The 23,927-nt window shown below is 42.2% G+C and overlaps 2 protein-coding genes across 4 annotated transcripts; both read right to left on the reverse strand.

Annotated features, from left to right (window-relative positions):
• Positions 1–63: 63 nt before the first annotated feature.
• LOC143826366 (erythroid membrane-associated protein-like) lies at positions 64–11,506 on the reverse strand. Of its 3 annotated transcripts, XM_077315142.1 has the most exons (14): positions 11,279–11,503; positions 10,317–10,337; positions 9,285–9,539; positions 8,152–8,172; positions 7,833–7,853; positions 6,818–6,838; positions 6,100–6,120; positions 5,325–5,345; positions 4,716–4,736; positions 4,384–4,404; positions 3,482–3,502; positions 2,947–2,967; positions 2,327–2,344; positions 64–1,416 (listed from the first exon to the last, which is right to left on the reverse strand). In XM_077315142.1, the coding sequence occupies exons 3-14, from the start codon at positions 9,454–9,456 to the stop codon at positions 890–892; spliced, it is 906 nt and encodes a 301-aa protein (XP_077171257.1). In that variant the 5' UTR covers positions 9,457–9,539; positions 10,317–10,337; positions 11,279–11,503; the 3' UTR covers positions 64–889. The 3 variants fall into 3 exon arrangements, with proteins under 3 accessions (XP_077171257.1, XP_077171258.1, XP_077171259.1); XM_077315143.1 differs by lacking the exon at positions 10,317–10,337 and having other exon boundaries at positions 11,279–11,506; XM_077315144.1 differs by lacking the exon at positions 6,100–6,120.
• A 151-nt stretch (positions 11,507–11,657) lies between these two features.
• LOC143826365 (uncharacterized) lies at positions 11,658–21,580 on the reverse strand. The gene is made up of 10 exons (XM_077315141.1): positions 21,479–21,580; positions 20,916–20,990; positions 20,008–20,304; positions 19,220–19,258; positions 17,959–18,036; positions 16,959–16,980; positions 15,785–15,913; positions 14,514–14,569; positions 13,420–13,451; positions 11,658–13,303 (listed from the first exon to the last, which is right to left on the reverse strand). The coding sequence occupies exons 1-10, from the start codon at positions 21,498–21,500 to the stop codon at positions 13,142–13,144; spliced, it is 912 nt and encodes a 303-aa protein (XP_077171256.1). The 5' UTR covers positions 21,501–21,580; the 3' UTR covers positions 11,658–13,141.
• Positions 21,581–23,927: the final 2,347 nt, after the last annotated feature.

Raw genomic sequence — 23,927 nt, forward strand, 5'->3', positions numbered from 1 at the left:
CATGCCGGTCTTTTTGGAATAAACATTATTTGATAAGCAGATCAGATTTCTTTTCCTTTTTTTTCAAATTTTATTATTTATTATTATATAAAGCATTTACAGAAAGGTAAAAGAGAAAAAAGCGACCAGCTAATAAGTAATTATTATTACATAGTCTATACATCGTCTATACAAGTATACCATACATAGTATAGTCTGATATTATCTCAGGAAGTATGTAGTCAGTTCCCATTGCATATTAGTCCTAACCTAACAGTTACTGCTGTCTTTCTTAAGAAAGTCCAGGTAATCGCTCCACTGTTTGTCATATTCTTCCGGTGGTTTCTTATAAACCATGTTAGTGAGTCTTGCCATTTTTGCTAAGTCCGCTAATTTGTCTAGCCATGTAGAAATAGTTGGGGAAAGAAAGAACTTGGTAAAGCACTTGGATGAAAACTTAGCAACATAGATTCAGGCTTCATTGGGGTAAGCAGATCAGATTTCTTGTATCTTTTAAAATGGAAAAAAAATCCTAAAGAAACCTTATTGGAAGAACAAGAGTGGTCAGGCTCTCTTATTCCTCAAGCCCAAGGTAAGCTTAGTTGTACTTACATCAGTCCTTCTATGCAGTATCGCTCACTGGGCTTAAAATGGGTAGGAAACCATCTTGATTAAAGTCAAGCTCTCTGTGGTGTGACTCTGCACTGATATAGTTTAGAAGCATTACATTGTTCTGCATGGTGTTTAGAAAACAGGTCCATGCCGCAAAGAAATTACAATCTAAAATATGATCTAAGGAGAAGAGAAGAGAGAGTAGCTTGGAATAAAATGGGAATCAAATGTATACACTATTTATGAGCCAAATGGAGATTGTTTTAGGGCTATAGCCCTGCAGTCTTCCTCAACAGTCTTATTCAAAATGTGAAGTAATTCTCAGAGGTAGGCCATCTGTCTCTAAACCCGTTGAGAAGAATGGATACCACTTCCCTGAAAAATCAACAGTGAAAGTGTGCAAGCTAATTTTTCTTTGGACATCATAGAAAACCAGCTGTTTATCAGATATATTTAGAAATATACCTATTCTTGTAGGTTTTTCATTCATCTTCACATTCAAGCTTGTGTCGTGAGCCCAATATTCTTTCCTATCTTCATGTTTTATGACCCAGAAACCCTCCTGAGGGGTCAATGTGATTATCCCTGTTCTACAAATGGATTCAGAGGCGACTCCTAAGACCCAGTTATTTTTCTGGCCAACCTCAACTTCCCAGTAATGTTTTCCTTCAGAAAATTCATCTTTTGCCAGAATGAATTTATGGGAGTCAAATCTCATCTTGCTCTGAGAACCATTTGAAACACCCCCCATGTCCTCCACGCATTTTCTATCTTCAGAAACTTTCAGATGTAGGTGAGCTGTCTCAGGATCAAAGACCACATTTGCTTGAAAGGAAATGAAAGAGCTTAATTAGAAAGCACAAGAGATAGGTATTAATATCTGAAAGTTAAAATTAAAATAATGGTCTTCTGGGTTAGTAAAGTTAACTACAGATAGATCATGGATAGTCATCTCCTAAAGGAAGTTCTGTTCTGTAACTCTTTGAGAGCAATTCTGCACATTAAAAAAAATAGCATTATCCCAGCAAAATGGCATAATGCTAAAAAATAACATGCCTCCGGTCATTCCTCACTTTCTGGCTCTCTTGCTTTCCTCTGCCACCTTCTTGCACTTCTTAGCACTCTGCACGCCTGCTTGAAATGGTGGAAGAGAGCAATGCGCTTTACACATGACTCTCCTCCACCTGTCAATAAAGCCAGGCAGCCAATCATCTTTCTCCATGTTTTAAAGGGTCCACAATGCCAGTTATTTTTTTCAAAAACTACTTCTTCATTAAGACGCCTGTGCATCTAAGCAGATGCATAATACTTTTTAAAATGCAACCCCTTTTGCAATCCTGAGCCTTGAGGCTTTTAAAAATTAATCTCCAGCCCAATTTTTTTTTGGGGGGGAGATACTTTAGAAAGACATGCTTAGTGTGTTAACTGGTGGGGGGATTTTTTTTTTTGCTTTGCCTGCACGATTTAACACCTATTCATTGCTCCAGGCAGTTTGCTTCAAAAAAAATAAAATAAAAACCCTGTCCCCGGGAGTAGGGAGAGGGAGGCAGGTGTGAGGGTGGGCACTGGAAGCAGAGAAAGTACTACTTTGGCTCCACAGATTTCCTTGTTATGTGGCTCGCTGGTTACTCTCCCCTGAGGATGGCAGCATGAAGGAGGCATATGTGCAAGTTGTCCCACCCTTACATTGTTTTCCAGTTTTTTTGTTACATTCTTTTTAAAAGTTTATTCTTACCTCTGTAGTAACGGGCATCTGAAAATGTTGTGAATAAAAGAAAGAACAAAGACACAAAGATATTTTATGAACTGATTTTATGAACTTAGGCAGATTGTGAGTGGGTGGGCAGGAAGGGATGTGCCAGTGTTTGTCTCTTGTGGCCTTTCCTTGCATACCCAGGGAATTGCTGATCACTGCTATGGGATGGTAGGTGAATTTCCTCCAGGCCTCAAATCAAAACTATTTTTATACAAACAGTTTTAATCCTGGACATCTCTCGAGGCTTAAAACCTTGGAAGAGTACCTAGCTTTTTTAAATTTAAAAGTAACACTGAAAAAGAAGCACCAGCAGAAGACTTGGGCTTTATATCCTGCTTTTCACTACCAGAAGGAGTCTCAAGGTGGCTTACAGTCATCTTCCCTTTCTTCTCCCCACAACAGAAACCCTGTGAGGTAGGTGGGGCCGAGCAAGCTCTGACAGAACTTCTCTGTGAGAATGACCCTCAGAGAGCTGTGATTGGCCCAAGGTCGCTCAGCTGACTGCATGTGGATGAGTGGGTAATCTAACCTTTTCCCCCAGATTAAAGGCCACCACTCTTAACCACTATACCCCATGTTGGCTCACACAAGAAACTCACCATAGTAGGCCATTAATTGTTCTGAAAAAGAAGAGATTACACTTCAGTTAAAAATAAGCACATCGTTTGAAAAGAAAATCTGTGAACTCTATGAACAATGACCCTCCAGTAGATTATTTAATGGCACTAATGCAGGAGGAGATTGTGTGTTAGTGCTCTTCCACTCTGAGGGTTGGGACGCAGTGGAATATTTCAGATACCACGGGCTAGAAGAAAAGACACATGGAACGACCAGATGTTATTTCAAGGGCTTGTGACAATGTGGGTTCAAAATAAACCAAAGACGAATGAACAGGTCCTGTGCCATGACACACTGCAGGTCCCTGAGTCTATAGGTATATATGGTGATCAACACCTAAATTAATCCTCTCTGAGCATGGTTCCCCCTCCAAAGCAGCCATTATATTCAAGGGAGATAAATTGTCAAAGCAGGTAATCTCTGGTACACAATGGGACATTGGCATTCCTATCTTGGACCCTATTGGTATATGAGAATCTTAGATAAAAAACGTTTTTTCTAAATAATAAAACTCACCAATTGTACTCTCTAGTTTATCTGCAGAAGAAGAAGAACAGAGACATTTGGTTGAAAAAGAAGCAGCCAGTGTACCTTCCTGAGAACTCTAAAATCCATCCTGGCCCCACCTGAGCTCTGTGCATTGTGCTGCCCTTCGAGGCTGGATGTCATTTTGGGTGTGGACAAGTCATACCTTCTCATCCAGATCCATAGTGTAGGTTTATTGGAAGGGTGAAATGGGGGAGAAGAGAATGATGGAAGCTGCTTTGGTTTGCCACTGGGGAGAAAGGTGAGGTATGTATCTAATGTTGCCTACAGTTCGGCAATGGAAGACCATCACTCTTGGTTATGCTTCATCTGGTATTGGTGCAATTCTTTAAGCAGAAGTCTTGACTGCTCTTGCAGTACTGAAAGTATCAGATATCAGAGTGCCTGGAGCTGTGGGCTGGTGAGTAGAGCAAGCAGGCATGGAGTCTATGTTTGCCAGCTCTAGTCTGGGAAATAACCGGAGATGTTGAGATGAAGTCGAAACAGTTTGGGGAAGGTAGATTTGGTAGATTTCATAATCTCATGGGGAGGGGATCATAAATCCCATAGAAGCTGCACAACACAATTTCTTTATTGCAACTCAACTCCATCTAACCTAGGAACTGAAAGCTAAGGAAAAAGCACAGGCTAAAATGAAAGACGAATGGAACTACCAGAGGTTACCTTATAGTAAAGCAGCCATTATCTCCAAGGGAATGGATCACTATAGTCAAGAGATCAATGGTCAAAGCAGGAAATCTACAATCCCCAACTGGAGGCTGGCATCCATATCTTGACTGGAATCCATATTTTGTCCCCTTTTGGTAGTTGAGAACCCTAGAAAAATCTTATTTTTAAAATAAATGGTATTATAAAGGCAACACAAAGCTCACCAAATTTTCTCTTCAGGTAACCTGGAAAAAAAATAAAAATTTATTTGAAAAAGAAGCAGCCAACATGCCTTTCTGAGAACTCTAAAATCCATCCTGGCAGGGGCTCATGGGAATTGTAGTCCATGGACATCTGGAGGACCACAGGTTGACTACCCCTGCCGTAGAGTCCATCCTCCCAGGCAGCCAGCTCTCCCCGGTAAGCTGATCTCTGAAGCATAGAGACCTGGTCTTATTTCTTGATATCTTTAGGTCTGTCTGGAAGCTGACAATCTGAAAAGAACCTTTAGTTTTTCATATATGGTTCCAGAAAAGGCAAAAAGAAGCCCACTTACCTTTTTGTTCAGTAAGGTTTTCTGAAAAATACACACAACCACATTTGTGTGAAAAATAAAGAAGCAACAATAAAATTTATTTCCTGTCACTCCCAAGGCCGGCTCACGGCGGGTTACAAATGTCCAATAAAAAAAAATCCCATTAAAACCTCATTAAAACTGGACCAAAAAAAAATCACAGTAACAGACACATGGTGGAATGCCTCCAACTCCCCCCACCCATCCCTACCACTGGAGGGAAGAGGTCAGAAGACATAAAGTCCATTCTCCAAAGCAACTATTTTCTCCAGGGGAACTAATCCCCTGCGGTCTGGATTTCCATTCCAATCCCTGGAGATTTCTAGGCCTCAACTGGATATTCACCACACTACCAAGTGATCATTACCAAGAACACCTACATTAATCCTCTCCTGAGAACGGTAGAGTACCTTAGCTTTTACCCTACAAAGCAGCTTCTATCTCTGTACTCTGGAGATGAATTGTCGAAGCAGGAAATCTGCAGCCCACAATTGGAGACTGGCAACCCTACTGTGGCCTCCATTTGGTAGTTGAGAACTCAAGATAAGATCCTTAAAAGAAATGGTATCAGAAAAGCAACACAAAACTCACCAATTTGTCTTTTCATGTAATCTAGGGGAAAAAAACAAACATTGTTTGAAAAAGAAGCAGCCAACATGTAATTCTGGGAACTCTAAAATCTATCCTGGCTCCACCAGAACTCTGCACATGGTTATGGTTTGGTGGCTGGATGTCATTTTGGGAGTGGGCAACTCAGACCTTCTCAGGCAAACCCATATTGTAGGACTTTCGGATGGGTGGAAAAGAGGAGAGTGATGGAACCTGCTTTGGTTCCTCATTGGATAGAAAAGCGGAGCATGACATTTGTTATGAATCTCATTTTGGGATTGGTGAGCAGAGGAATCAGGGGCGGAGCCTATAGCTGCCAACTCTAGGCTCGGAAATTCCTGGAAATTTTGAGACGGAGCCTGAAGAGCTTTGGGAGGGAAGGGAGCTTAGGAGCAAAGAATAACATAGAGCAGGGGTAGTCAACCTGCAATCCTCCAGATGTTCATGGACTACAAATCCCATGAGCCCCTGACAGTGTTTGCTGGCAGTGGCTCATGGGAATTGTAGTCCACAAACCAAGAACACCTACATCAATCCTCTCCTGAGAACGGTACAATACCTTAGCGTTCACCCTACAAAGCAGCTTCTATCTCCAAGGGAGCATATCTCTGTACTCTGGAGATGAATTGTCAAAGCAGGAAATCTCCAGCCCACAACTGGAGACTTGGCAACCTTACTGTGGCCTCCTTTTGGTAGCTGAGAACTCAAGATAAGATCCTTAAAAGAAATGGTATCAGAAAAGCAACACAAAGCTCACCAATTTGTCTTTTTATATAACCTAGGGAAAAAAAAATATTGTTTGAAAAAGAAGCAGCCAACATGTAATTTTGGGAACTCTAAAATCTATCCTGACTCCACCAGAACTCTGCACATGGTTATGGTTTGGTGGCTGGATGTCATTTTGGGAGTGGGCAACTCAGACCTTCTCAGGCAAACCCATATCGTAGGATTGTCGGATGGGTAGAAAAGAGGAGAGTGATGGAACCTGCTTTGGTTCCTCATTGGATAGAAAAGCGGAGCATAACATTTGTTATGAATCTCATTTTGGGATTGATGAGCAGAGGAATCAGGGGCAGAGCCTATAGCTGCCAACTCTGGGCTGGAAAATTCCTGGAAATTTTGAGACGGAGCCTGAAGAGCTTGGGGAGGGAAGGGAGCTCGGGAGCAAAGGATGCCATAGAGCAGGGGTAGTCAACCTGCGGTCCTCCAGATGTTCATGGACTACAGTTCCCATGAGCCCCTGGCAGTGTTTGCTGGCAGTGGCTCATGGAAATTGTAGTCCACAAACATCTGGAGGACCACAGGTTGACTACCCCTGCCATAGAGTCCATCCTCCAAAGCAGCCATTTCCCCCAGGTAAACATCTCTGAAGCTTCCTGGAGATCTTTAGGTCTGTCTGGAAGCTGACAATCTGAAAAGAACCCTTCATTTTTAATAAATGGCACTTCATAAATGACAACAAGAAACCCACTTACTTTGTTCTTCAGTAAGGTTTTCTGAAAAACACACACAACCACATTAGCATGGGAAAAAAGCAAGCAACAATGCTTGTGTCAAAACCATGTATCCTTGCTTTTGTCATTAACCTTCCTTTCACTTTTTATCATTGATCATCTGAAGTGTGAATTGCAGCTGATTAAGTGTGGCTTAGCTAGTTCCAGGAATTCCGGCTCTAATGCTTTGATCTGCCCCGAATTTGGGGCAGGAGGCTCTGGTTGCATTTTTTCTTACTGAACAAAAAGCCTGGCTGAGGGGGTGGCATCTGGAGAGCTTTGCACCCAAATTGGCTGGTGTTGGAGTTTGGGGGTTGCAGGGTAAAATGGGAAATCAGTGTTAGCAAAGGACCTATAGATGTTAGCGTATCTTCAATGCTTAAGGCATTCAAGCATTTTAACAAAGTCTGCTTATTGGGAGCCATCAGCTGAAATCTAATAGATTGCCAAGTCTGCCTTTTCTAAAAGAATTCCCTAAGCGAGGAACAGCCAATGTGGTTCCCAGCAGAGAGAGATCAGCTTCAGCAGCTACCCTCAGGAACTGTGCCCGGGTTCCAGGTGAGAAAGGATGCTGGAAGTCCAGGGAGGGGCAGCAAAGGTACTCCTGATCCTGGTGCTCAAGTCTATCTCTTCTACCCCTGGTGAATCCTCTGAGATTGAAGGGACCTCGATAGCAAAGAATGCCATAGAGCAGGGGTAGTCAACCTGTGGTCCTCCAGATGTCTATGGACTACAATTCCCAGCGTTTGCTGGCAGGGGCTCATGGGAATTGTAGTCCATGGACATCTGGAGGACCACAGGTTGACTACCCCTGCCATAGAGTCAATCCCCCTAAGCAGCCACTTTCCCCAGGTAAACTGATCTCTGAAGTGTAGAGACCCTGGTCTTATTTCTGGAGATCTGGAGATCTTTAGCTCTGCCTGGAAGTTGACAATCTGAAAAGAACCCTTAGTTTTTGATCAATGATGCTAGAAAAGGCAAAAAGAATCCCACTTACCTTGTTCTTCAGGATGTTGTCCTGAAAAAGACACACAACCACATTGGTGTGAAAAATAAGCAAGCAGCAATACTGGCCGAAGAACACCAAAGCTCATTCTGTCTCTCATAGACGTCTTTGCACCAGCCCTGACTCACAAACTGGAGGTATGTTTGAAAGTGGCCCGGTCAGCCTGCCAGACATTCTGTCATCTCAAAAGGAATCTCTCTCTGTAGACCAGAGATCAATTGTAAACGCAGGAAATCCCCAGAACACAACTGGAGGTTGGCATTCCTATCTTTTAAACTGAAGGGCACCGGAAAGGGAACACAAAACTCACCAACTGTTATCTTTATGTCACCTGGAAAAAAAAAAAAGACAAAGCTTTGGGTCTGGATAGCCTAACAGTGACATTTTACTAACACTTGTTCAACGTTAGTCAGGTTATTAGTGATACTATTACAGAGAGTAACAAACGAGTTAAAAGAAGGAAAGAAAGTAGGTGGGAAAAGGTATACACAACGCTATTCTATAAAGAAGGCACTGAAGCATTGTCACCACAGTCCTACAGGCCAACATCACTATTGAATGTAGATTAGGAAATGTTTGCCTCATTAACGGCAGAAAGACTAAGAAAGTCCATTCCTGATTTAATACATAATGACCCAACTGGATTTTTACCAATGAGCTACAAATAATTCTGACTGAAGGGTTGGGTGCTTTGGTGTCTGAAGCAGCCATTAGTGCCCAAAGCAGCTAGCGCTGTGCTGCAAGGGGGGAGGGACGCAGCGGTCGGTGCACACATGCAGGTGCAGAGCTCTGCACCTGCATGTGTGCGCCGACTGGTGCACCAGCGCCTGTGCCTCCCCTCCCTCTCATGGTGCGGTGCTGGCTGCTTCAGGCATGAACGGCTGCTTGGGATGCTGAAACGGCCAACCCTAGTTGAGACCCTACAGAAAGGCGAATGTGTGACACCCTAGACTGAACTATAAAGTAAAAATCCTAATCCATGGTTCCTCTATATATTTGTGAAACAGCCTGGGGGGTGGAACATGCCTGGCTGTCCAAACTGGAATTTTGCCCCTACAGCTCCCCTACAGCTCCCGACCTCCGTCCCTGGACTCTAGCCTCCTTGCTCTCAGACGCGCTTCAGTGCCTGGAGCCAGCAGCAGATAACGGTAGAGGGCCCTGGGCAAAGGGTCGTGGTGGAGGGCCTGCTAACGAGGGCCCCGGGGCCTCCTAGGCTGGGCCTGCTAATGAGGGTGTCTCGGCCTGCTGACTGCCTGCTAAAGAGCTCTGTCCCGGGCCTGCTAATGAGCTGGCCATCCCCTGCCCGCCCCACTTGATCTGGCTGTGAGCTGCAGCCCAAAGCCACCTTAAGCTGCCTGGCCAGGGGCCAGGGGAGGGGACCCTTTCAAGGCCCATTCTTAGGAACAGGCTTTGAAGCTAGTAGATAAAATAAAACATATTTACCATTGTGACCTTGAGAACAGCAACCACAGCAATCACAGGAACTACAGCGCTCAAAACAATTACAGCAACTATGGCAATCACAGCAACCGTGGCAACCACAGACACCACGGGAACCACAACAACCACGGGAACCACAGCAACCACAGCAACCAGTAACAGAAGGGCTGGGCATGTTGGTTTTCAGAGTTGGGAAAACTACTACGAGCAATAACCCGAAGACAAATGTTCAGTGAGAAGTATGTGAGGAAAGGTTGCCTGAAAAAAAAAGACAGAGCATGAGGAAGGTATTAGGTCAATATTGAAGAGGAAGAGTTCCTTCACCCACAGTGTACCAGTATGGCCTCATTCTCTTTATTTATGTCACAGCAAGTGCCACCATCATTCTGAAGCAGATGGTCAGTTTGGAGGCTCCAAATATATTTTCTGATGACTTATACCTGTGAGTGACAACCACAGTTTCCAACGCTGAAAGCAGGTGTGTGTGTCTGGAATATATTTGGCCAAACCAGAAAAGAGTACATGGAGAAAGTGAAAGTATCCCAAAGCAAACAGTTCTGTGTATGAAAAGTAATGGCTCTGTAAATAAACCTACTGCGAAATAAAACACTATATGTACGTTGTATTTCTTGGTTCCAAATGACTGTGGTCCAAATCCCATTGCTCATAGACAGAAACATTTGCAGAATTTTTTACACAATGTAACAAAAATACTAGACAGAGTTCCAGTGCTTTTGGTCAGTAACCAAAACTAAACTAAACTAAAGCATATAAATGTTACAATAATTGTAAACATATAATATTCCCCTTTTGTTATAGCCATAATATAAACATGCATAAACACATATTATTTTATCCATTATAAACTGGATAACCCATAGACAATTCGATCAAGCTGGGGTAAATCTCAAATTCAATGGAAACCAAGAAAAACATATCTGTTATTATCTGGTAGCCACAATAATGTAGTATAATTAAATAAGTCATAAATACCTATTTTCCTCAGAGCCCAGAACATGTATGTGTTCCACCTACCTTGTGAGAGTTGGGCGGTTGCTATTTAAAAAAAAAATCTGATTAGGGACACTCAGTTAAAGGTATATCACATTATATCATGACTGATACAATTTCTGTGACCTAACCGCTAACCAAAATCAATTGGAGTTATACAAATGTCAGGCAGTTCATGTTAATAGTTGAAAACAGCGTGACAACCTAAATATCAAAACCTAACTGGAGAACACTCAAATTAAACTACAAACTTGCATTCAGTTCCCATGTAGTGTTTAGCTCATAAGGTTGAAATGTAGGAAGTCTGAAGATAAGTCAGCATTGCTGTTGATTAAGTAATTTTCGTAATTCCAAGTGATCAAATTTGCTTCATTTCACAATAGATTTGTTTAGACACGGACCTGTTTGTTTTTTTCTAGAAGTCATTAATATTATTCTAGAATTTCCCACCCTCCCTGTTCAGCCCGTTTTTGCTGGTTTTAGAACCATAAAAACCCAACAGATGACAGTTAGGACCTTCAAAGGTTGAACATCTGTGCTAATGTTAAAATTCTATAACTTTTCTTGTGCACAATTAAAAAAAAACTATAGGAATGAAAAACATATGTAACGTTTTAAATGTTTGCACCCCAAAATCCGACAATTAATTTTTCAGTTTTTTAGACCCTTATTGAAGCTAACAAATATTTAGCTACCTGCAAGGTGCTATAGAGATTTCTATATTTTACCTTTGTATTCTGGCATTTTCAAAACAAGTGAATAATTTATGGATTCCATGTTGCTAGCATGATTTATAACTCCCAGAAATGACAAAGCCAATGCAGCTGACCAGAAATGAAATTTCAGATAGTGGAGAGCAATAGATCAGCAGCTCAGAATAATCTTTGGTGAACAAAACTGACGACACTGATCAGGATTAGGCAAAGCTCACACCTATTTGTACAATATCATTTCACCTGGTTTTGTTAGAAAAAGGAAATGTTTACCTGTTTCTGAAATGTAGACGTAATCCTGATGTTATTTAAGTATTCAAATACCGAGAACTGTTCTATATCTGTGTCACACTTTCAAGAATGAAAGTTATGTTGGATAAAATACATTATTCATCCACTGGACCTTGACCAGAAGAACCGAAAGTAGTAAAGACAGATTACATATTAATCCATTGGGGAAAGTCCGTGGATGACCCTGGATCTTTTCCAACAGAAGTGCCTAAACTCTCAGAGGGAGAAACTGCAGACTACACAGTTACCACATACTAGGACTGCAGGTCCCCAGGTTGTGGCATTATACCCCACTGAAGTCCCTCTTCTCTCCAAGCCCCACCCACTTCAACCGCCACTCCCCCCCCCAAATCACCAGGTATTTACCAACCCACAGTTGGCAACTCTGCCACTTATTGTAACTGGAGTTCAAGGACTGAAAACTGCTTGCTGTTTGAAAGTAGGCCTTTGATGAAGAGCTAGGAGCTAGGGGAGTCACTAGCATTGCAAGTCTGTATGCCAGAGAAGCTATTTTCGTTGACCTCTTTTTGCTGGTCCTAGCAATCCGCCTGTGGCAGCCATCTTGCTCTTTTACCCACATCAATTATGACCTTTCCGTGCTTTCAGGTTGGGGCACCCCATACAACCTCACAATAGTAAAGGGGCAGCCCGGTACCAAGGGCATACCGCATGTTGTGATCCCATCCATTTATCTAAATGAGGATGGAGGTGAGGTGGCCTTGGGAATGGGTCCTCTCTGTGGGCATATGCATGTGTTATGATGAACTGCTCCTCAGACTCTGTTGTACTGATCTTCTCTGCTGGTCCATTCAAGAAGGTTCATATGGGCTGGGATGGTCATACAGCAGACCATGGTTGGTGGGTCCTCCCCTGGGAGAGTGAGCGTGACCAAGGCATTGCAGTTGGTGGACTCCATATCATGTGTGGGAGAAGGGGAGACTAGCAAGGAGTTATCACATCCATGGCAGGCATGGTGCTGTTGATCATGAGAAACCTAGAGGGGATGGAGTCTTGTCCTTTGCAGTGGATCTCCCCATCCAAATCTATTTTTTTTTCTTAACTTATGCGTGCTCAGCTTTTCTGCATATTTAGACTCTGCAATTACAGCCGATCTTCCGAACTGAACCCCACATTTACTGTAATGTATCATCTAAAAAAGATGTATACCAATTTCTCTTAGTGTCTGATTGGCTGTATACTTCATTGGTTTATCTCACAAGTGTTCCCACTGTGCCACAGGTATTTGCTCTCTAAAATTCTGCATCCATTTGATCATGTATTTTTTTCATGTGTTCTTCTGTTTCAAATTTAAGTAGCAATATAGTACATTATCTTTTCTTTTTTGCTTTATAATCATCAACTCAAACTCAGACTTTTCTCTCAAGGCTCCACCTCCTATATTCATTGCTTCCTTTAATCATGAAACTGAAGGATACGGTACATCCTTCATTTTGAATTTCTGGCCAGGACTTGAATTTTCCTTGAGCTGTCACAACTGCTCCTGAATTATCTATAAGGCCTATAGGGGATAGGCCTCTTCACAGATGAAAGAGAGATGCCATTTCCAAAAATGCTGTTCTTTAGTCCATACTGTTTCTGAAAATGCTGATCTGGTCCACACTGACAGTCTCTCTGTTTGAGTGTAATATTTCAGTACCTAAATCATGGAACTGATGATAGTTCATATAAGATTTCCATTGTTTTATAAGTAAATACAGACATCAGTGAGATTACAAACTCAAAACACACAAAGAATCAAGAACATCTCATCTACGCTGCAGCAACTGCCCTAACTAAAATGAAAAAACAACAACAGTTAAATGGGAAACTCTTTTGTAGAAAGATTTACACACTACTCTCCAAATTTAACTCTGGCATCCCTAGATGCCCCATCTGGTCTTCTTCAGTCCAAGAGGGCTCTGAGGCAGGGTCATAGTGGGATCCAGGCTGCTGCATCAGTGGAACTATGGTTGCATATGTTGTTTCTGCATTCCGGAATGGCAGCGGCTTAGAAATTAAAAGGACAGAATATTAGTTACCTGTGGGCCTTGAATCATTTGCAAAAATAATTTGGGGAAAAGTTATTATACAAAAAGGAAAATATGGCTGCCATAGTTACTCACCCTAGTGTGGTGGAGCCCCACAAGGTTGGCATCTGAGGAGCAAGTTACATAGTTTCACAATTAGTAAATTTTCAAAGTCTCTCTCTGTAATGTTATATGCATAAAATAGTCAATTCCTGGTCATCAGACCTTCATGAAAGACCATCTGGAAGTCACCCTTAACAGGAACCTAGATAGCTCACTTTTAGAATCTTTATGATGGTTTAAAATTAGAGTGGACTATGAATCTGAGTGTAAGGAAAACATGACACTTGACTGCTTCAGCACAAGAAGAAGAAGAAGAAGAAGAAGAAGAAGAAGAAGAAGAAGAAGAAGAAGAAGAAGAAGAAGAAGAAGAGTTGGTTCTTATATGTCGCTTTTCCCTACCCGAAGGAGGCTCAAAGCGGCTTATAGTCGCCTTCCCATTGCTCTCCCCACAACAGACACCCTGTGGGGTGGGTGAGGCTGAGAGAGCCCTGATATCACTGCTCAGTCAGAACAGTTTTATCAGTGCCGTGGCGAGCCCAAGGCCACCCAGCTGGTTGCATGTGGGGGAGCGCAGAATCGAACCTGGCATGCCAGATTAGAAGTCCGCACCCCTAACCACTACACCAAACAAACACATGCCAGCTTGAATCCACTCAGTCCCTGTCTTAGCATACTGTGCAAACAAGATGTTCATCTCTTCTTTTTCATCCTAATACATGCAAGATATATCCATGAGTTGGGTAAAGAGATGGATCTGCCAATCCCCACTGTTGTCATAAGGGTATAAGTTAACTTTGGTCATCCATAAACATATTCTCATGGATGAATACCAGAGAAAATGATACATCAGAATGCAAAATTTTGGCCAGTTGTTACAGAACGCATCTGAGAAATATCCTAGTCTTTTCACCAATGTCCATCCAGCAGTGTTCCCAGATGTTCAGGAGAAATATATATTATTTAAGGTTTTTCTGCACAGATATGAAGTCTAGAAACACCCCAACTTAAGCCAAGGAAGAAAATATTCTATGAGGATGCTAGGTAGTTTGTTAGAGGCTATTGTCCTGTAATTGGTGGTACAAATGCTGATTTCCTCTCATTCCAAGTAAAGAAGAATAATATCTTACAGTGAACATTTTCTTCAGAGGTCAAATTGCTTCTGTCCTTAACTGGAGCTTGTTCTCTGGAGAAAACAAAAGGTAAGCGTATTTTTGATGTTGGATATTTACTGTTTTTGTTGTAGATTTTTTTTCAGAATTTAGAAGAAAGAAGAAGAAGAAGAGTTGGTTCTTATATATGCTGCTTTTCTCTACCCAAAGGAATCTCAAAGGGGCTTCCAATCACCTTCCCTTTCCTCTCCCCACAACAGACACCCTGTGAGGTGGGTGAGAGAGCCCTGATAGCTCAGTCAGAACAGCTTTCTCAGGGCTGTGGAGAGCTCAAGGTCACACAGATGGCTGCAGGTGAGGGAGCGGGGAATCTACTGTGAGGCACAGCTGCCAGGAACACAAGTGACCCAGAGCTGTGAGTGGTAACTAGTCTGTAATGTTTTGGGCAGCAACCTACCCTGTAAAAGGAAAAAAAGAAAGTGAGCCCAAACACTGTGCATATCTCTCTTCTAATGACCATGACCATTGCTAGTAGGTCAAAAGTCCAAAGTCTATTTTTCTGCTGACTGCCACCACCCTGTTGGTTTCTTATCTGACCCAACACCCTAAGAGTTATAAGATAGAGCTTTTATCTTTGCGCATGGGGCAGGAAAACAAGTTCCATAGACAAAGCTGCTGATGAAATAAAGTTTTTACTCATTTATTTATTTATGTACTTAGTTGACAGCTCACTTGAAGTATGTAAGAAAAAAAATATAGCTTCCCTCCTGAGTTGGGTATATCGGACCCAAAAATCACCAGTATTTTCCAATATTCCTAAATCCCAATACTGGGCTGTTTTTAAAATTTAGTAATATTTGGGAATCTTGATTTTTTGGAGTCCATTATACGTTAAAGGTAAAGGTAAAGGTATCCCCATGTGCAAGCACTGAGTCATGTCTGACCCTTGGGGTGACGCCCTCCAGCGTTTTCATGGCAGACTCAATACGGGGTGGTTTACCAGTGCCTTCCCCAGTCATTACCGTTTACCCCCCAGCAAGCTGGGTACTCATTTGACCGACATCGGAAGGATGGAAGGCTGAGTCAACCTTGAGCCGGCTGCTGGGATTGAACTCCCAGCTTCATGGGCAAAGCTTTCAGACGGCTGCCTTACCACTCTGCGCCACAAGAGGGGGGGCTATTAAAGTCAAAGGCAATCTATCCTGGGTTATATTTAGTGGTCGGGGAGGGGTAAGGTAGAGGCACCAAATTTGTAGCATAGCTACTGGAACCTCTCCTTGAATACCCACCTTTCCAAAAGATTGGACCAGGCATCCATTTCTATGGGCATCTCAAAAATGTGCTCCCATCCTCCATTGTTTCCAGTGGGGGGAAGATAGCAAGGTAATACAAGACCAGCAGATTGTCCAAGAGAATCTCTGCAGTAGAAAGTGGAGTGGGAAGCATTTTTGCAAGGCTAGCAGCAGAACCAGTGCTACTGGGTCAGTGTCAAAACAGCACTATGGTCAGTCTCTGGAGTAGAAATGGGAAGGGTTCTGCTTTTATGCTCTGCCCATGCCCAGAAGAATTTTAAAACAAACAAACAAACAAACAAACAAACAAACAAAACAACCTTCTGTGATTGGCTAAATATCAGTGTTCCCCCTAACCTGAAATCCTATTTGCCAAATTGTCACTGCTCCTTCCCCCCCCCCCCCTAGTCCCTCGAAGTAGGTAGGGAAGGAAAACAAGGTAGTAACCCTGCAATGCAACGCCATTTGCAAAAGCAATGTAAGGATTGGCTGTAAGGCACTACAGATCCCCCTGAAGTGCTTTTGCCATTGGGCTGCAGATATGCCTCTTTTCTCTCCCTGTTGCTGGCCCAGAAACCAGAGCAAAAGGAAGGAACGTTAATTTTGTAGCCCTTTAAGCCTCTCCACCAGCAGCTATTCAGTACAGCCGAATATACCCCCCCAAAAAAGCTTAAAAATTCGGATCAACTATATTAGTAGCTGGTTCGATTCTCTGATCTGCATTCGGCTTAAAAATAACCAGAAAATACCAATAAGTTATTTTCTGGGTGTTTTGGGGCTTGGTTACAGCTGAATCACACACCCCTATAGCTTCCCTTTCTTCCAATGGGGCCCAAAGCATCTTACACTATTCACTTCTCCTCCATGTCATCCTTACAACTCTTTGAGGTAAGTCAGACTGACAGCATGTGACTAGCCCAAGTTCACCCAGTAGGCTTCCACGGCAGAGTGAGGATTCAAACGTAGATTTTAATAATAACAAAAATAACAATAAACAGAGAAGATAAGATTCTAACACGGTAAACAATCTAAGAATTCCACAAGAATGCCATAACTCTAACTAAAATGCAGCAAGGATTAAATTACTGGTCAGATAAGATAATAAGCAAATCAAAGCTCATAGCAAAACGTTAGAATCACAAAGAAAGAAGTGCACAAGGGTTTTTCCTACCTTGAATGTCTCTGAGAGGCAACTAAAAAACAAAACAAAACCCAAAACTAGTGAAGGTGCATCACTTTACCTTTTACTCCTTGAATTATCTTTCAGAAACAGGCAAATGCCCATAATTCTCTCAACGATTAGCAATAAGTGAGACATAATCAAGCATCTTGGTTGGGAAAAGCAGATCTTTGAAATATTTATTATTCCGATTTGTTAAGTATTTTATTGCCAGCTGTCATTTGAATTCCTCTTATGTCTTGCCTTCAGCCCACCAAGGCTTTGTTAACAAAATAGTTTCAGAGGGGAGCCATGTTGATCTGCAGTAGAACCGCTAGATTTGAATCCAGTAACAACAAGATTTTTTTGGGGGGGGAGGGAGGGGGAATAAGCCTTCAAAGAGTCAAATCTCTCATTGGGAGATACCTAACAAAAGCCAGCCTTTTAAGAACATTTCTCTAACTCTTTTATGGAGAAAATGTCACATTAATCTGCAGTCTGAGTATGCCAATACTCAGGTCCCGCAACTCCCAGAACTGAGGGGCCATGTGAGAATGGCCACATACACACCTGTTCCCAGGGTAACACTGTACCCAGCCCTGCTCCCAAACTGTTTAGCTTCTGCTGGTAGCAAATCCTTGTCCTACATCCTGCATAGTTTTAAAACTGGCTTATTGTGGTGTCTTATCTACAGGCTTAAGCACCTTAATTGTAGCCCTTATTGTACATTCTATGAGATGCATGGGAGTACACAAGTGGAAAGAGGCCTACAATAAGGGTGGAATTTTGGAGAATAAATCTTTTAACAGAAGGTTCCAAGAGAGATAAATTTGGACATGCTTTATAAGTCTTGGGGGTGGGATACTGGCTTACGGCCTTCTAATAGTCCCATAACATAATTGAATTGTTTATATTTTCCTACTTCACAAGTTTCTGGTGATTTAGACTAGAATGTTAAAAGCTTTCAAGTGGCAGGTTAGAATGGCTTTGTTTTCATGTCAATATGACTTACCTTTCTTTACTGAGAAATACACCAAGGCAGCCAGGATGAGAATGCCAAAACATACAACTGGAAGAATCAGTTTAAGAACTGTAAAAAGAAGATAAATGAGAATTAGAATAAGAAAGATGCAAAGGTTTCTAGTTGAAGAAGAAGAAGAGTTGGTTCTTATATGCTGCTTTTCTCTGCCTGAAGGAGGCTCAAAGCGGCTTACAGTCACCATCCCTTTCCTCTCCCCACAACAGACTCCCTGTGAGGTGGGTGAGGCTGAGAGAGCCCTGATATCACTGCTCAGTCACAACAGTTTTATCAGTGCCATGGTTAGCCCAAGGTCACCCAGCTGGCTGCATGTGGGGGAGTGCAGAATCGAACCCGGCATGCCAGATTAGAAGTCAGCACTCCTAACCACTACACCAAACTGGCTCTTGATTTCTGCCATAGAACTGGAAAGTTGTCAGTGGGTGATTCCACGCCAGTGAAACCATTCTGGGCTACCACCAGTACAGTGCTGCAAAGTGGAAGCCTCTGCAGTGTACGGAGTCCCTATGGGGGGCACATTTCAGTGCCAGATCATCTGGACACAGGGTGTTCCACTGAAAAAGAGTCCCCCCCCCCGGGAAACACGGCTGTGGCAGTTAGGTTCCGCCATGCAGGGGTGTGTGTGGCGGTGGGTATTGTAGTATGTTGGACACTGGGATGGTGTTCTACACGGATTACATTAGTCATCTGATTTATACCATAAAAGTAAAGGTAAAGGTATCCCCTGTGCAAGCACCGAGTCATGTCTGACCCTTGGGGTGACGCCCTCTAGCGTTTTCATGGCAGACTCAATACGGGGTGGTTTGCCAGTGCCTTCCCCAGTCATTACCGTTTACCCCCCAGCAAGCTGGGTACTCATTTTACCAACCTCGGAAGGATGGAAGGCTGAGTCAACCTTGAGCCGGCTGCTGGGATCGAACTCCCAGCCTCAGGGGCAGAGCTTTCAGACTGCATTTCTGCTGCCTTAACACTCTGCGCCACAAGAGGCTCTTGATTTATACCATACATCTAGAATATTATATATACAGTAATGATAGGAACAACCAGTGGCTGAATAATGATTACCTTAAGCTTACCTAAGCCAAAATAAAACCGGTTGCATATTTATGTGACCTTTATATTTGCTTACAAACCCCCGGATAATTATTTGCATTTTAGGAGAACGAATGCAGCAGGTATTATGAAATGGTCCCTCCAGAATTGTTGCTGCCGACAGCTGAATGCTTTTACTCACCCTTGTCACTGCTGTTCCCATCAGATTCAGCACGATTACCTACATTGGGAATAAGCGTGGAGAATTGTTCACAATCTTGTTCACAAGTGGGTCACGAATAGCCAAGGGGTGAGCGTGTGCGGAAATGCTTCACACGCAACAACAAACTAAGTGAAATATCCCCACCCACCCAACACACAGCAACAGTTTTCCCAAAACAGCTTGGGGTGGAGGGGAGTCAGGAGCCCTTCCCCTTCCCATGGCAAAATCCCATAGCACACTTGGGCTCTCCTTTGCTTGTTAGAAGCAGTTCATGGCACAATGCAAAACCAAAAAGGGGAATGGAAACCCAACCGTAACAAAGTCGGGAACTCAAAAGCTGAGCTATAAAAAGATATAAATATTATAACGAATATTTATTAAAGTGCACCAATATAATGTTAGTAACAAAGTCAAAACTATACAGATCTAACTGCACCTGAACAGACCTAATGTGTTTCGACCCTCATGGGTCTTCCTCAATGGTCAATATTATTATACAGTGCACTCCTATCTAAAACCAATTCTGAAGTTTAGCTGGGTGGTCAAGGGAAATCTGCTTGTTGTAGCCCCAACAAATACTTTGATAGTGTTTCTTTTTGGAGCCCACCTTTTAAGATATATAAGGTCTTGGACCACCACTCTCAGCTATTGTCTTATTCTGCATAGATAGTGCATAACATGTATGTCAGAAAAAAAGTCTCCAAAAGGCTACACCAAACAGATTTCTCTTTTCCTGCACAAAACACTACGACAGCCTACAGCCTTACCTGGTAGCACAGACAGTTTCGAAGGAGCACTGAGAGCAGACTTCTCCTCTTGGTTTTTGTTGTCCTTGACTTTATACCCACAAGAATATTGGCCAGCACTCTGATTTGAGGTTTGGAAAGTCCATGTATGCTCTGCTTTATGGGGCAATGCTTTGTGGGCTGACTTGGCTTCTCCATCTTTACAGAAAAAATACATGGTCACAGAAATGTCTGATGGACGTACGCATTGCACTGAGACCCAGTCTCCCTCTTCAGCTTCAGATGCACTCAGTAATATCTCAGGGGCAGGAAGTTCCCCTGGGACAAGAAAGGAAAGACATAAAAATTGAGCAAGAAGGAACATTTGCTGTGCTTAGAAGGGAACAAAAAGCTTGTTAGACAGATCTACTGTGAGGCATTTGTACCTTCAAACAAAAATACTGGAACAGGCTTTCTCTTCCCATCTCTCTATTAGTTCATTAAAAACAGTTAATAACATTCTAAACCATTGAGCAGTATGCAGGAGCTGACAATCCCCACAGCCATCTCGTTCTGGAGAAGGCTTCCGCAGATTCCATGGGCAGCAAAAGTCACAAACAAGAAAATACTGGAATTTCATAAAGTATGATCTACCACTGGAAGGCAAAATCATGAAACTCCGGCTCACTGACTTTGGCCATTCAACTCACTAGAGAAAGCAATGAAGCTAGGATGGGTCAGTGGAAAAAGGAAACCGGGCCGACAAAGAACGTGGTGGCTAAACACCATCAAAATGAACGATGAAAATGGACACCGGCTAGAACATTATACCATTAACAGACGTGGTGCAAGATCGAAAGACCTGTCGACAGCTGAGCTGCAGGACCACCATGACTGAATGGCTAGCATCATCATCATTATCACCACGGCCATAGTGCTCTCCGACTCACCTTTATCGCTGCAGTCTCCTAAATGTGTGTCCTGAACACCTTTGCCCAAGCACGTGAGAGCTGCAAAGTGAGCACCTGTAACAGCAAACATCTTGCATGATTCAAGGCCATGTTTTAAATAGGAAATGCAAAGCCAGTCCTCTTGAAAGGTTATCCATAAGCCCTTAAGCCTCGATTATTGTTCCTTAATCCTTTTGAGACCAAACCAAATGACTGTACTATATAATAGGAGATCCTCTCGTGTAGTCGAAGGGGTACAGAGGCAAGGGGGGAAAGTCCTCAGAAGCATACATCATTCATTTTGACTGTTCTATAAATTCACATCATTATTCATTGAAATAACAGGGAACAACTTTCTGAAAATATTCAGAAAGGCTTAACTGAAATCATATATTGGTCTCTCAATTCTAATCGTATATTGAAAACATGTAGCCGGAATTCCACAAACAGAAATAGACTTTCTCCCAGCAAAGTTCTACAAGGAAGGAGGACCGTCCTTTCCCATTTGTTCCTAAAGCACGGGGCATCTCCACAAAATCTTCTCACTTTTACCCCGAACTCACCAAGAAACCATAACAGGTGCATCCTGGTTCTGGAGTTAGTATGTCAGTCTGATCTCCTGCAAAAGCAGCTTCTCTGTTCATCCTTGATGGCCTCTTTGTCCCCTTCACTTCACTCACAGAACAGCCGGAAATTATCAAGACTTTTGAAGTATGTATGCTTATCTCCTCAATACATACTTGGTCTCTCTCTCTCTCTCTCTCTCTCTCTCTCTCTCTCTCTCTCTCTCTCTCTCTCTCTCTCTCTCTCTCTCTCTCTCTCTCTCACACACACACACACTCTTCCCCCGTCGCTCACACAAATTACTATATACTAGGAGGCAAAGATGAACACTTTTTACAATATTTTCTTTGAGTGAGCCATTCTCTGCATTGTTGACAATCAATCACATTTATGTCAAGAGACTCCTTGAAGGTACCTTTCCTTCCAGACGCCTTCAATGTTCTTGTAGACCTTGTTCCATAAGTTCACATTGTGAAAAGAAAACCTGGACATGAGTTTGGTGAGGAGCTCAGGCTGTACAGATCCTTCATGCAATCCTGTGAGGTGTTTTCACTCTATTATAGCAGCATCTTATTTTTAGACTGTTCCACCTTAACCTCCTTCTTTTCAGTGTGACCAACCACTGAGGCTTTCTCCAAGTTCCCCTATTCTATATTCTTTAAGTATCACTCATATTTTGCACTGTCTTGGTGTATGTAAGGAAACGAGTACCATAGAATTCAAAATGAGGAGACCTGAGAAAAGGAGACCTCCTGGGTGTCAGATAGGCAGCTTCAATGCTGAACAGAGTCACCAGACTGTTGTTTGCAAAGCTGTATTTGACGACAACAGTTACATGAGGAAATAGTTTGACAGATTAATGATTAGAGTCAGTGGCCGGTCCTTATTTCCAGGTCTACCAAAAATATCTCCATTCCTTAAACTAGTAATTCATTCCTAGAGTTGAGAGTTTGGAGGAGAATTAACATTATGAAGCAAAGAATCCAGCTATATGGAGTTAAGTTCAATTTTATTGCAAGTGGTAGTGTTACCTAAAACCCTCATGAATTCATGCATACATGAATTCTCACTCTCTTAACACACATAAGCATCTGCCACAAGTTTCCTGTAGGAATTTCCCTTATGTCTGCACTCTTATGTCTGAGTGCATCAACTCACATTACTCATAAATGCCAGGTGCTGATTGTATGAGCCACTGCTAACCTGTTACCTAAAAGAATTGTCTCCTGAACATATGACGGTGAATTAGCATTTCTAGAAGACTTGCTGAGCAAGAAAGGTAACAAGTGAGATTCTTCCACCTCTGTATAAAGGGGGAGTATCCTTGTCAGAGACAAACTTAGCAATTAAACAAAAGGGATTTTTATTGAGAAACAAAAGTCCCTAACACACTTTTGTATCATTTAAACTAAACAAGCATACAAGAAAAAAGAAAAGAGCTGAGATTGTGTGAAAGAAGATTGAAATTTTGTATCTGAGAAGATTTATAATTATCTTATAATGTGCAGATGTCTGTGAAGAAAGAAGCAGATAAACATACTGGAACCAGAACTGGGTTCAGTGTGGTATTTAAATACCAAAAAATGTACCCTAAGGTCAAGTTTGGGTGGTTAGCCCCTAAAACAATGTGTTTGAACTAATTACTGGTATAAACTAGAGAAACAGAGACCAACTAATTGTTTTAGCAAGTATGTGACACATTTATTTAGTTAATGAATTTATTTATTTATAATGTGATTTATATCCTGCCTCTCTAGAGGCATCTTACAAAAACCCATTAAAATATACCCCATAAAACCCCATACAATGTTAAAACCTACAGTTCCCATACAACTCACATTAAAATAACCATAGACCTACAGATGGTGGTAAAAAGAGTCTCTATTCTTATCAGTTATTCCAACCTTTCATCTGTATCCTCATAAATTGTCTCATTCCATCAGCCTCAGATCTTCCACACCAGATATTCAGTGCTTAACATTGCTTAACGTTGGAAAATTCTGGAATAAGTTAATTAAGAAAGGGTCTTCCCAGGCAGCGGCAGGATTAGCATTTGTACTTGAATAGGTGTTTGGGTGTGGCAGGGCCACCTTACTAAAATTAGGTTGATGATCCAGTGCATGTAGATGGGAAAATGGCTGGGGATGGTTCCAGGTACTGATTTAGGGATGCAGGTTATCTGAGAGGATTAGCAAACTGCCAGATTCCTTTTTCTAGGCATTCCAGAGTAAGAGAAGTCAATCCCTCATACAATTAATTAGGTTTCTGTGCAACAGCCAGAATCTTCTTGCTGGGAGTTAACATTTCAGTAGATCAAGCATGGTCTATCTCTGCCATGCAAACATGCCTGCATGAACTCCCTGGTCCAGCCATAGCTTGCTAAAGTGTACCAGCAATAGTATTATGAAAATTTCAATATCTGAGTTGATAAAAACTAGAAAATAAATA

The sequence above is a fragment of the Paroedura picta genome, chromosome 16 (assembly GCF_049243985.1).
Source record: "Paroedura picta isolate Pp20150507F chromosome 16, Ppicta_v3.0, whole genome shotgun sequence".
NCBI classification, from domain to species: Eukaryota; Metazoa; Chordata; class Lepidosauria; order Squamata; family Gekkonidae; genus Paroedura; species Paroedura picta.